Below are 14,337 nucleotides of genomic sequence, written 5' to 3' on the forward strand. Positions count from 1 at the left end.
ACACGCCCACATCCGATTGCCAATGGTCACCATCGCTCGTGTTGCCGGAAGGTCGCCAGCTCTCATTGAAAATTAATGAGATGAGGGCGTTTTGTCGCTGCGTGTCGCTGGCAGTGTGAACGCAGCTTAAGGCACGCAACTTGATGGGCATAAATCTACCCGTGTCAATCAGTTTATTCTTAAACCGTTTATGAAGGAAAACTGTATAAGGGCTTTACATGACCACACACATTGTTGGTTTACTAAGCATAATCGGTCTAAGAGCGTGCATGTAAACGCACACATTAAAAAGACGGCTTGTCACCCAAATCCAGATTGAGTCAACTTAAGTCCCGCCCTACATTTTTTCGGATATCCATCCGATTTCAGACGTAAAATGGGTTGTAATCTGCTTCACATTGACTTTAACTATAAAACTCACATTTATATACCGACACCTATTCAGTGTCACCCGCACGCCTTGATAAACGACAGAGAGATTGATGACAGCTTGCAGAGGCTAGCCAATCATAACAGAGGTCATTTGCATAGACGAAGTACAGTAGATAAAAAACAGCCTATTTAATTGTCAGGGTCAAAGAGGACGATGGCCATAAACATCTTTATAACTACTATTTTTGGTGTGAGAAACCTTGACTACTAAACTGGAAGTGGACTTAAAAAAAGGAACATTACAAGTTGTGCACTCTCATGTTTTATCAGCTCGGATTTATGAGGTCTCTCACTGCCCAAGACTGTCATATCTCTTGTGAACGCACACATTTATTATCTGAGGCAGGTTAAGGGGCGCCTTTCTGAAAGACATTTCCAGAGAAAAGAGAGTCGCACATCACACTGCTGTCCCGTCCTCGTGATGATACTCTAGGGAGAGCCGCTATCCAGAGTCCCTGCCAGGAAATCATGAGCTATAGCGCCTCAAAAAGTCCAAAAACCTTCAACTGGCCTTTATTTCCCCTTTACCAAGCTTACAACTTCAGCACCCACACACAAGATCAGTTTCTTCCCCAAAGAAAACAAACTGTAAGAACTCTAAATGAGGTATTTTTGCTCAATTTGGGGTAAGGTATTTGAACAAACACATAACCCTACATTTCTCCAATGTCAACAACTGTAAACCTCACACCTCACACAATTCAAAAAAGTACTCTGAAACCGCATCTGTCACACAAGATTGGTCATCTTGACATACGTAGGGCATTTTTGCACCCTTGAAGGGCACTTCGCGGAGGGGACGCCACTCGTTCCAAACAAAAGTAAGTGCATTGTTTCATAAAAGGGCCCTTTCGGAAGACTTTTAGTGAAGGCTACATTTAAACTTTAATGCCATGTTCCCTTCACAGTGCCCACATCAAGAGCTCTGTCTTTCGTAGTGAGTAGGGCATAGGGATGATCACTTTCGATTGGAATTCGCCCATAATCCCTAACATAATAACACAGTGACAACACTGACTAAAATGGGTGAAACGCATTGGTCAATCACTCACACTGAGCATGTGCGCAAAACTTCAAGCCTGTTGCCTGGTAACTGTCAGCACAAAAGTAAGAGGGGAGAGAGAGAGAGAAATGAGAGAGAGAGAGAGAGAGAGAGAGAGAGAGAGAGAGAATTTATTTTTATTTTTTATTATTATCATAATTATTCATTTATTGTATATACATGTTGTTGTTTTTATGTTTGAAATGTGTTTATTACTCAATGCTTTGGCAACATTGTACACTGTATACAGTCATGCCAATAAAGCTCATTTGAATTGAATTGAATTGAGAGAAAGAGAGAGAGAGAGAGAGAGAGAGAGAGAGATAGAGAGATAGAGATAGGGAGAGATAGGGAGAGATAGAGAGGGAGAGATAGGGAGAGATAGAGATGTATAGAGAGGGATAGAGATAGAGAGGGATAGAGAGAGGATAGAGAGAGAGAGATAGAGAGAGATAGGGAGAGAGAGATGGAGAGAGAGGGAGAGATAGGGAGAGATAGAGAGAGATAGAGAGAGATAGAGAGAGAGAGACAGAGAGAGAGAGATAGAGAGAGATAGGGAGAGAGAGATAGGGAGAGAGAGATAGGGAGAGAGAGATAGAGAGAGAGAGGGAGAGATAGGGAGAGATAGAGAGAGAGAGGGAGAGATAGGGAGAGATAGAGAGAGATAGAGAGAGAGAGATAGAGAGAGAGATAAGGAGAGAGAGATAGGGAGAGAGAGAGAGAGATAGAAAGGAGAGAGAAGGACTGCAGGAAACAAAAAAAAAAAAACTGCAGTCTTGAGAATACATTTAGCCATGGCCATTACGACAGGACCGATGGTGCTCCTGAGACGCTAGCAGCCTGTCGTGATTTTATGAAACACTGAGAGACTAATAAAACACAACACTCGCCCAACTACTCCACACACACACACACACACACATACACCGTACGGGACAAGATGAAAAGATCCGTACCTGAGATGAAAGAGAATGAAATGTCCACAAAAATATAGTAGTAGTAGTACGAGTCGGAGAGAAAGCTGAAAAATATATCTCTCTAAATATTGCTCAAACATTTATGTACTTGCGCTGAAATTCTTGCTTAAAGAACAGCTTAAAGTTGGTTTTCTGGTTTTAGCTGGTCTCGCGGGCCAGGTCAGCCCGGTCAATAGCTGGTTGAGAGGGCTTAGAGCACTTTCCACATGGTCATGTTAAGAGTCTAGCTTGTCAATTTGGCTAAAACAGCTGAACACCAACTTGGACAGGCTTGGTGAGCATCTTGAACCAGCTAAGACCAGCGAGCCAGCTTAGGCTGGATTAAATTTTTTTATTTTTTTTTAAAGCTGCAGGGAACTCTTAAAATTGTGTTTTTTTTTAAATAATTTTTTTATCTAAATCACCAATATAACAATATTCAATAAACGGCTATATTTATGTACATTTTATAACAGCTCCCTGGTATGACTCTGCAATTTCTACAAGCAAGCTAATTCAATAATTTCAACACAAATAAAAAATTAGAGTCTATTTATTTATTTAGCAAGTAATCGTGTAATAAGCTGGATAATGAGCAGTGGGATAGTCATTTTTGCAATATAACCACCAACAAAACTCCAATGCAAACCGAAGGTGGATTTCAGCTGTTTCTGGAGACTCTGCACTCTCTTCCTTCTCACATAATAACGATTTAAATGCAAATCAATATTTCGTGTCCATTTATTTGGCAAGTAGTTGCGTAATAAGCTGGATAATGAGCAGTCAGGTGGTCATTTTTGCAATATAACCACCAACAAATCTCCAACGCAAACCGAAGGTGGAATTCAGCTGTTTCTGGAGACTTTCTTCTTACATAATAACATTTTCGTTGCAAATCAATAATTAATGTCCATTTATTTTTCAAGTAGTCACGTAATAAGCTGGAGAATGAGGAGTCAGATGGTCAAGGTATGCAACTTAAAATTGTGGTAATGGTCAAAAATCTTTAGTTTATTCTAAAGTCGTTTATGACCTCCCACCGATAAAGGAAAGCCGTTCAATGCATCTACATGACCACACATGTTGTCGGCTTATTAAACAGAATCGGTGTAATAAAGTGCATGCAAGCGTGCTCAGTAATGGGGAGAATAACTATCAGTGAATTAATATCTTAATTTTGGTCTGTTCTTCACCAAACTATCATATGGCTTCAGAAGACGTGAGATATAATGCACAGAACTTATTCACACAAGCCTGATAACATTTTGCAAAGTGACTTGACATGGTTCATTACACATATCGAGGCAGTTCAGAGGTGAAATGTCCACTGTGTGGCACTAAAAGTGAGTTACATTTCTCCCAAACAGATGAGGTTAAGGTTAATGCTCTATCCAGTTTTAAATCAACCTAACTGCACAATTTGATCACGCTTGAATGACATTTAAATGCAGTGGATTATGTAATGCAAACGATAAATTAGATCATGCGCAACAGTAAATGTTTTTAGACGTCATAAGATAGCATTGAGACAGGAAAGAGTGAAAAGTAAGTATTTATGAGCTGATAATCTGCCTGTTTACTTGTAATCTATGTGAAAGTGAATAAGTCATTTTTGTTGTGCCTCTAGTATTCATATCATCGGTAAACTGCCACGATAGGTCCAACAACTCACGTAAAGATAATTTAACAAAAAATGACGTGATTCTCTGGCACCAGGTTGAATGCACTTTAAATGCAAAGTCATGCAGGTAACTTCTGGTACCTTTATGGTGCTTATTTGACCATTTTGAGGAGCTTGATAGCCCCTAGTCACTGTATGCATGCAAACAGAAGCTTGTACATTCTGCCCAACATCCTTCTGTGTTTCACAGAATAAAGTACGTCACACAGTTTTGGAACAAGAAGAGGGCGAGTCAAAGATGACAGAATTTTAGATGAACTATTACTTTGTTAGAAGGCGAGTGGACTTGCATTTCACTCCTTTTTCGATCACGAGGGACACATGCGTCTATTTTAGGATCTGCAGTAGGAGTCTGTAAGTTCACCTTTACTCGAGATGCAAACGTGACCCTTTACAGAGCATTCTGGTGTGTGCGTGGACTCATATGTGAGTGTTGTAGGTTAGCTGTGTGTGCGAGAGAGAGGGGGTGAATTTATATTGGCAGAACGGAGACGAGCGGTAACTATGCAGCGGTATCCATGGAGCCGTCACCATAGCAACGGTGCTCGGAAAGCCAGGGTCTTTAATTGGCGGGTGTGAATGTAGAGAGAGAAAAGCCATTTGTGACGCACTATTGTTTCAAGAAAACACTGCACACATACGCAGTTCAAAACAACGAAATCCATAGACTTCCTACTAGATGCCACTGTTTGGGACGGTTTGGCGTTTTGGTTTTTTTGAGTTATGACATCACTCAAAATAGACAAAATATCATAGCTGCTACAGATATCAGGCATCAACAGTGCTCATACTTAGATTAGAGATTTGAACAAACGCCCTTAACGGCAAGTATTAAACTTTAGTCTTTTTTCTTTGTCGTAAGGGATATCAGAAAAATGACATTAGTCCAAGATTTGAATAGACGTCGATTGGTTTCCATTCATCTTTTATGGAGTTATTCCACATCAGATCGACCAAATTTCAGAAAATTCCCCAGCTGAAATGTATGATTTAGTTTATACTTGTTCTGAAGAAAGATAAACATAAATATTGATGAAAGACAAAATATTAAATGGCAAACAGATCTATAGTTACGGAGTAATCCATGATTTTGGAGAAAAATTATTATAATTTTTTTTCCATATTTGGACTCACGCCATTGGCATATAATGCAACAAGAGGTGCTGAAGTCAACTGATTTTACTAATAAGCCTACTGATGTTGGGTTAAATTAAACACAGTGATGCTGCCACCTTTCAAAGGTAATTCTATTGACCTGTAGTTTTGCTCCAAAATCATTGATGAGGTTAAAAACACACTTACATTGTCCATTGCAGCTTTTCATTTTTTATAGAGTTGTACAGCGCCTGTAAAAAAGAAAGAGCATACAGTCAGTTACACACATCCGTAGGCTGTGTGTGTGTGTGTGTGTGTGTGTGTTTGGTGTGAGAGGGTGATGCCGTTCAGGTTGCATCATATATCGTCTGCTGTTACTGTCATCCTAATCAGTACCCGACTGACTAATGACACAAACCCCAACATAAACATCCCATTCGATCAGAGTCACCATATTTTCACTAACAAATGCCATTTTGGGAGTATGTGTAAAATGCAATACGACAATGCTAAAACTATTTTATTCTAGTTTTATATTCTATACTTGATCTTTTTACTTATTTTTTAGTAATTATTTTATTTATGCATGATTTTCTGTAAAGCTGACTTTCTGTAAAGGTGACATAAGTGCAAAAAACATATTGCATTTATTTTATTTTATGATTTTCTTTTGAATAAGAAAACGGCTTAATAAAAGAAAACATTTACAGAAGGCTGTTAGCTCTTGTTTGTCTGGCATCCCGCTGCACATTAGCACGTAATTGGCACATCATCACCGTAAACGACGTGGCTGTGAGTACTACAGCTGTAAACCTTCAGCGTCGCAGACGCATGCTGTGCTAATGTAGCAGATCAGTTTACAATGCTGACTGACCTATTGAATGAAATACAGCCATTATATTCAGAGACAGCATGTGCATGATTGACAGGTGTTGATAGGGGTCGGAAACAACAGTTAGATATACTTTCACATGGCCTGGAGTTTGAGTGTGTTAGCGTCTCTAATATGCATGATTACTTCTGCATGTCCGTTCATGTAGAAATGCCAAAAATGACGCCTCAGCATTAAAACCTAATAATCTAAACATATATTAGAATTCAGAGAGCATCTGTACTCTTTCAACAAAACAAACGTCTCTCCCAATGCATGATAAATAAACACATATGGAGGAACACAAGTTCTGCAAGAGATATAACGGACCCTCTGTTGACTTGCTCCCTTTATCATTCATAAACACACAGTATCAAGAGAGGATATTGTAAGTCTTCCTAAAGACCCCATGAAACCAAAACGTGCGTTTTGTGGTTTTAAGTCCATGCCTATATTTAACTGTATGCTAGAGTAATCATAAAAGTTGACAAAATAAACTTTTAGCAGGAATAGACATTTAAAATGTTACATTTAAAGAACTCTTAGTTCCGAGGTTTTTTCCCCATTCATTTTCTCCATAGGGATTTCATAAAATGCTCCATAAAAGAGTTCTAAATCCATGAACCAAACACACCAGCTGCGATACGTCACATCATTACAAACTTTGATTTGAAGCAAAAAAGCATTTTGAAAATCGGACACAGATTTGCTTACATGCGCCAAGTGCTTTATTGACACTAAACTGCCGCATCCTGTGTGAAGTGGTTTTATAATCATGTTTGGTAGCAGCATCTCAGTCTCCGCCAGGCACAGGTATCATAATAATAATAATACAAGAATAAATCAATGAGCAGAAAGCTTACATATAACCAGTTTTGACAGAGCTGCTGCTAGAAAAGTTAAATGACCAGAATCGGACGATTAGATGAAAAGAAAATTGGAGATTGGATGTTAAAATCCTGCTTGGAGCATCCCTAATATTCAAGTTGACTGGGTTTTAAAAACGAATGATGATGGCTGAGATCCGATCACAAAATGGACAAAAACAGATAGATGGTGGATGAGTACAATTTGAAAATGAAGTTTTGAATATGAAGATATATTATATATATATTTTGGTGGATGAATTGAGAAAAAAAATAAAATGTGAAAATGTGAAAAACATAAAAATAAATCGCATTTCAAAATCGCAATATTTTTCAAAACAATCGCAATATGACTTTCTGTACAAATCGTGCAGTCCTAGAAACTAGTGATGGACCAACGTATCGGCCAGGCCAATATTTGGGCATTTTGCCATTATTGGCATCGGCCGATAACCGTATTCGCTTGACCGATTAACAGAAGTGTGAACATTCCCATGTGTCAAGTCTCAAAATTAACCAAAATTCATTAACCAAAATGTATTTTCAAGTTCATGCAAATTTGAGTAAATAATGAAGAAAATAAGTGTTTGTTTCACTTTAGAAATTTTGCTGTTAAATTGCATTATGCATATTGGCATTTACATCGGCCACTGGACAATTTCGGCCATTGAAAAACCCATATCGGTTGGCCACTAAGTGAAACAATATATTTTAATTTAATAAAAAAATATTTTGATATATTCAAATATAGTTTGAGTGTAGGGAGAACGACTCGATTGTGCCATTCGCAGTGCGTCATAGAATTGGGCAGTCTCTGCAGAGCTCTTTTGCTGCATATGTTTGACGCGATTCTCTGATTGGTGGATCTGTAGTGTAAGTTCTTCACCATGAATCCCTCTATTAAACACGTTGAAATAACACAGACTGATGGCTTCAACAGAGGCATATACCATTGATTAACAACCTTGAAACTCACGGTAGGTCTGTCTTGAAAGGTTTAGAAGTTATCGATAAAAATAATTTTAGACAATGGAGAAAACGAATGGGATTTTTACTAATGCAACCTTCTTACTATAAATATATATATAAAAAGGCCCTTCGACATGTCCCACCTAACTTCCTGTTTCAAAAGAAAACATGTCAACACAAGACAGAAAACTTCGCCAGTTGGAGAGAAACGTTTGCACGGTCCATGCATGCAATTTATTTCGCCACTAGGTCAGCTGACATGCACCGATGACATGGTGAGTGGGGCAAGACAGGTGAACAGATGAGTGGTGCGAAACAGCATACCCTCTTTCTCTTGCGAGCTTGTGGATGGTTCTGTCCATCTTGAGTTTTCCCTAGGAAGTCGGGGAACGCCAGCGGTTTAAGAGATCGGGATCGCGGCGTTCGTGGGTAACGGAACGGATCCATCATGCGGAAATCTCGACCGTAACGGACAGAGCAGAGAGAGCGTGAGCGTAACCGCCCAGCGGAGTGTAAACTGTTCACTCCAATCATATTTGACACCGGAAACAGACCGTAGTGCACAACGAGAAAGGATTGACTCCAGTTCGGTGAGTTTCGGCCAAGGTTTTGGGTGAGTTTTAGCTTTATCTTTACGTGAAATGAGTTCTATCCAATCTTTCTCGTAAAAAGTTCAATAAAAATGCAAGAAAATATCTCAAGGAGGAGTTCAAAGTGAGATACAGATCTGTAAAAACTCAATCCGTCTTCCTCTACAATGGGATGAGGTAAATCCAAAGACCTGTTGACTGTCCAGCAAAATCCAGCTTCCGAATGGAGGAATATGATGCAATCCACCACTTAGATAATAAGCATTAAGGTCTATTTTTCTGGTCCAAAAGTCCTCTCGCTGATCTTGTACTTCAACTAAAATGTTCAACCAGACGTGGTAATTGAGACTTGTAATAATATCTAAATATCTATTTCAACCATGATGATGATGAGTTACGAAAGCAGTATGACACATATTCTGCAATAATTTGCCAACACAACAGGAAGTCGTTGACCATCTATCTGACATTCACAAGCTAATAACCACAATTGAGTTACAACTTTGGCTTACGGTCGTTATATTTACACGTCCGTCTGCGAGATCCTGCTTGGGAGAACATGAAAATAAACCCAGTGATGCCAGAGAATCAAATGAATAGTGTGTTTGAGTAAAACGATGATTATAGAGTTCCTATAACTCAACTAGTAGTTTTGATTGAAGTATAATGACAAAATATATACTCTGAATGCACTCAAAGTCCCTTTGGATAATGGTACCAGCCAAATGCATGAACGTAAGTGCTACGGTGATCTTAGAGAGCTCTGAACACATGTAGGAATCGCTCACACCAGCCAAACAACATCGGGCCAACTTCTACAAGCTACAAACCCATGCGTAACCAGCAAGCGGCCAGACGCGTAAACACACACTGAGCGATGCCACAGATGGCCAGTAACGCTTTCAAAAGTGTGAAAGAACAGCCAGGAACCGACAGATGGGATGAGGCAAACGGAGACAGAGAAAACATGAAACACACACTCTCACGCCCTCACAAAACACCCCCTGGCAGTAAGCAGGGATGATCAGCTTGCTAGTCTTTCTAATGACATACAGGAGTCTCCACGGCTCCACAAGCTCTAAATGAAGATCCCAATTGAACCAGGACCAACAAAAAACAACAAAAAATGAAGATGGACAGACTTCAGATAAATCTGTGTGCCTGTTGCTTCTTAGACAAAGATGGATTCTGAGCTTTTTAGATTGGTATTGTGCTTTGCCAACCAAGAGAGAGAACAAACTCCATTTTTAAAAGCACGTCTCTCCTTTTTGCATCCCATTTATCCATCCAGAATCCATGGGTCCTGAAATATCCGACTGATTTTTTTGGACTGCTTTTTAAAGTCTCTTATCCAAGTCCTCTTAGTTTGCAGCAGAGTCACATGTACGCGTCCACGCACGATTTGAAGATGATCACCGCTTTGTTTCGCTTGTGTCGTCTTTGCTGTCGGGCTTTGGTTTTATCTCTCAGCCTTCGCAGATGAAAGTGTCTGAATCTCTGAGACCCAACGGAGGATGCAAGCTCTCTCCTCCCCCCTTCTATCTCTCTCAGGTTCCAGGCAGCCAATCACAGCAATCCAGCTCTCACACTCTCTCTCTCTCTCTCTCTCTCTCTTTCGCTCTAACTCTCGCTCTCTCTTACTTTGAATGCTGATTAACATTCAGCACTTGTTTCTTAGAGGTGGAACACAGAAAGATGGAACTACAGGAGGTAGATGTGCATAAAACACATCATAAAACTAGAAGTGTAACTGCTGAACAGTCTGTAAAAATAAATGAGCTGGTGATGGGAATGAGATGAGACATATATGGGTGAATATTTTGAAAATATTTCCAGGTCACAATTCACACCAAAATAAAAAAATGGGATATATTGGGTATATAATAAAAACTAGGGCTAATATTAGGTTTCAAATTAAGTTCTAGTTCAGCTCAACCGACAGCATTTGTGGCATAATGTTGATTTCCACAAATAAATAAATAACTAAATAAATTGACTATCCCTTGTTTATTAAAAAAAATAAAAAAAGATGGAAGAAAAATTCTGGGTTACAGGAACACACTTACAATGGAAGTGAATGGGGCCAATCCATAAACCCTAAAATACACACTGTTTCAACAGTATAGCCACATGATGTAAACATTACACGTGTTAACAACATTTTAGTGTGAAAATAATTGCTTACTAACCTTTTTAATGGAAAGCTAAATCCAATATTACAACTTTGTTGTCACTGTAATCTGGTAAATGTAGTAACACCGATAAATCCCTGATTTTATCACACTAAAATCATGCTAACATGTATAATGTTTACATTTTGTGGATATGCTTTTGAAACCGTGAATATTTTAATTGTTAAGTGGACAGACCACATTCACTTCCATTGTAAGTGTCTCACTGTAATCATGAATTCTGCTAGTTTTAAAATAAAAAAGGATCTAGTTGAAAATATTTGTCACTATCAACCTTAATCAACCTTATGGAATAAATGTCTGTCAAGCTATGGATTGGATCTGTTGAACACACGACAGTTCAAAATTTTTAGGAGAGCCACAATGAAAGATAAATAGAAGATTCATAATTAAGTAAAATAACAAAATATGATAACATGATGATTAATATTGTAACTGGTCCAGCTCGACATGCTCCGAACCGGCATCTCCGGCATGGGAGATGGGTGGGCTAACAAGGAGCTAAAGGCTACAGCCTCTAGCATCAGTTACTAGTTAGCCTCTTGTGCCCGAGGGATTGAGGTTTACACATACCGCACAGCAGGGCTGGATTGGGAAGAGAAATCGGCCTGGGATTTTACATAGCAACTGGCTCAAAACTTGGGGGGTGTGGTTTGGTGCCCCGTGTTCGCTGTCCTTTTCTGCATAACGCGGCGGCTCATTTTAGCTTATCGCGGCCCATTTGGCACATTTCGTGGCTGACCCACCGGCCCGCTCGTTTCTCCCGATGGCCAGTCTGCCCCTGATCAGCCCCAAAGTGCGTCGGCCCACCAGGAAAATGCCCGGTATGCCAGATTATCAGTCGAGTCCTGTCGCACAGCTATCACATACCAGCCGTTATACTCACCCCTCTAAACCTCACTACCATCCGGGTCACGGCACCACTGCAACCGGTCATGCTCAACCCCCTGTGAACAGAATTCGAACCGGCATCTCGTGTGGGAGGCGGCCGTACTTACAAGGATTCTAAAGGCTACTGTATATGATTGAACATTACAAGTTAATACTATGCATATGTATGGCAATTCCACAGTTTTGTCATCCACTTCATGGAAAAATACAAGTTTTAACCAAAGGAGCAAAACACCCTTTAAACTCTGTAAAACAGTACAATGGATAATGCCATCCAGACCGCTAGAGGGCGCCGCTTGCTCACACAGAGCAGACTGAAGTGCTGATTAGGTCATCACACAAGGCCATATTGCGATTTCAATCTTAATTCAATCAATCACGCACCATCAATGGATATCACACCGATATCTCAGAAGCCAAAGTATGCTGGTTTCAATGTCTTTTGAATTCAGTAACTCTAAAAATTAAAAGACTCAACAAATTCTACCATTATGTATAAATACTCTAAAATATAAATAAGATGCATTTGAATGGAAAATGTGCTTGAATATGATGAAAATATAGATAATGGTTCTAAAATAGTCTTCACATTTTCTAATTTCGTACTTTTCATTTTGGGGTGAAATATGACCCGGACAGGTTTCATGAGATTTATTTGACTGCAGTTTTTGTCATTTGTATAATTAATGCTAATAGTGATAATTAAATGAATAATACTTACACATGTTATTCCCTACACACATCACATTTCCCAAAAACCTTGACACTTAAAATTTAATTACTTGGCGTTAAAAATCTGAACCAATAGAGAGCATAGACATGAGTATGTTGTGAATATAAATATATAGTTATAAATTCTAATATATACACTTGCAGATCTGATTATAGTTATAAATCTGAATATATAAATGTAAGTTGATGGTTGGCCAAGTTGAAAGACAAACACTAATTTTCCATTGACAAAACGGTGTCGCTGTTCTTTGGAACAGACACATTAGGGTTAAATAACACATCTGTTAATCGGCCAAGCGGGCACAGTTATTGCCAATAACATCAAATATCCGTCAATTAATTGTCCTGGTTGATGTATCAGACTGTCACTACTATGATGTGTGACGTTAAGGCTACACACGGTTAAATGAACATCACTTGCACGTTTGTCTGGTTTGGGCTCGTCGGTGCAGAACACAAAATGATTAGCTCAGTCTCACTTTGGTTAATGTGTTCAGCAGCACACAGCCAATTATTTCCTCACTCCGTCTGTCGTTATCTACACAGACTCGCATCAAACTGGGTCGCCCGTCAAACCCATGACAACCCAATCAGTGCCACAGCCTCGGTCCCCGCCCCTGCGTCTCCATGACAACGACGCACTTCAAGCACTCTTCAGAACCCCAGAAACCAAACACATGTGAGACCGTCACAAATCTATGTGCCTTTACCACTTCCCTCCGTACACAACAGATAGCAAATCTTTGCATTTATCCTCATATTCCACTACAGATGTGAAGGAATAAAAATACAAATAAATACACACTATCACAAGCCCTTTCAACATTTAATATCAGTATAAATAATAGATATCTGTCATTCAATTTTCAATAGTAAAAATGCTAATTCTTGATATCAGCAACAGAATTGCTATTAGTAAAAATGCCACTTTTTGTCAGAGTGTAAAATTTGGCATTTCAGATATCAATAAATAAACACACAATTAAAGATATCTTAAAATACTTTCTTACTAGTTACAATTATGATATATATATATATATATATATATATATATATATATATATATATACATATATCAAATAAAAAATAATACAGATAATTAAAATGCATTATATTATTTTGGCACACAAGCATTAAAAAAGACAATACAAAAAGGTTAATAAATAAATACAAAATTAAATATATATATAAGGGCTGTTAATCGATTAACATTTTTAATTGAATTAATTACAATGGTGTCCCGATTAATTAATCGCGATTAATCGCATATACAAATATTTGCTGATAAAGCTCCTCATGTAACAATAATTCAATATATGATGATTATACATATTTATATCAATGTATAATTATACATAGTTATCTTTAAATATTTAAAAATGATATTAGGGCTGTCAATTTAATGTGTTAATTCAGTGCGATTAATTTGACTAAAAATAACGCGTTTAAACAAATTAACGCAATTAATCGCACCATAATAAGTAAGATTCTTGAGGAATGCAAGCTTCTAGTACCACCTGTTTACTCCAGGGGGCAGTAAGTGAAACTTCAGCTGTATGAGCAACGTGCAGTTTATACAGTGAAGAAAACAACCTTCAGCAGGAAAAACACAAACATGTGTTACATTCTTGTGTTCAAAACACTCGAAGGAGCGCAAATCTGAACTTTAAGGGATCTCAAGATGTGTTTAAAGATTGAGTATTAAACTATATTTAACTTGATACAGTGACCTTGTTTACTGCCATATTATTGCACATAAGCCTTTCACTGGCCTACAGTTCACATCAATCCATTTTGCAACTGAATTCGTCAACCAGTTCGAGATTTATTAAAAGTGCTTGTCTGGACACGTCAATGTACACCTGCGTCAGACAGACGCTTTGAGCGTTTTGGTTGAGTTGTGTCTTAAAAATATTTAGTATTTAATATTTAAACTACGTTTGAAAGTTAGAAAAACACGTCTTGAAATCCGTGCCTTCAGATTTCAGATCCATCAAGCTGTCTGAATGCAAGAACGCGT

At 38.5% G+C, this 14,337-nt stretch overlaps 1 protein-coding gene across 1 annotated transcript in view; it reads right to left on the bottom strand.

Moving 5' to 3' along the window:
* The window catches only part of LOC127626551 (PH and SEC7 domain-containing protein 1-like), a 51,011-nt gene that overhangs the window by 10,360 nt on the left and 26,314 nt on the right, over positions 1-14,337 (bottom strand). Inside the window, exon 10 of the mRNA XM_052102427.1 lies at positions 5,414-5,457. Within this exon, the coding sequence (XP_051958387.1) occupies positions 5,414-5,457 (44 nt within the window). The remainder of the gene's footprint in view (positions 1-5,413; positions 5,458-14,337) is intronic.

The sequence above is a fragment of the Xyrauchen texanus genome, chromosome 33 (genome assembly GCF_025860055.1).
Source record: "Xyrauchen texanus isolate HMW12.3.18 chromosome 33, RBS_HiC_50CHRs, whole genome shotgun sequence".
In the NCBI taxonomy this organism is placed as follows: domain Eukaryota; kingdom Metazoa; phylum Chordata; class Actinopteri; order Cypriniformes; family Catostomidae; genus Xyrauchen; species Xyrauchen texanus.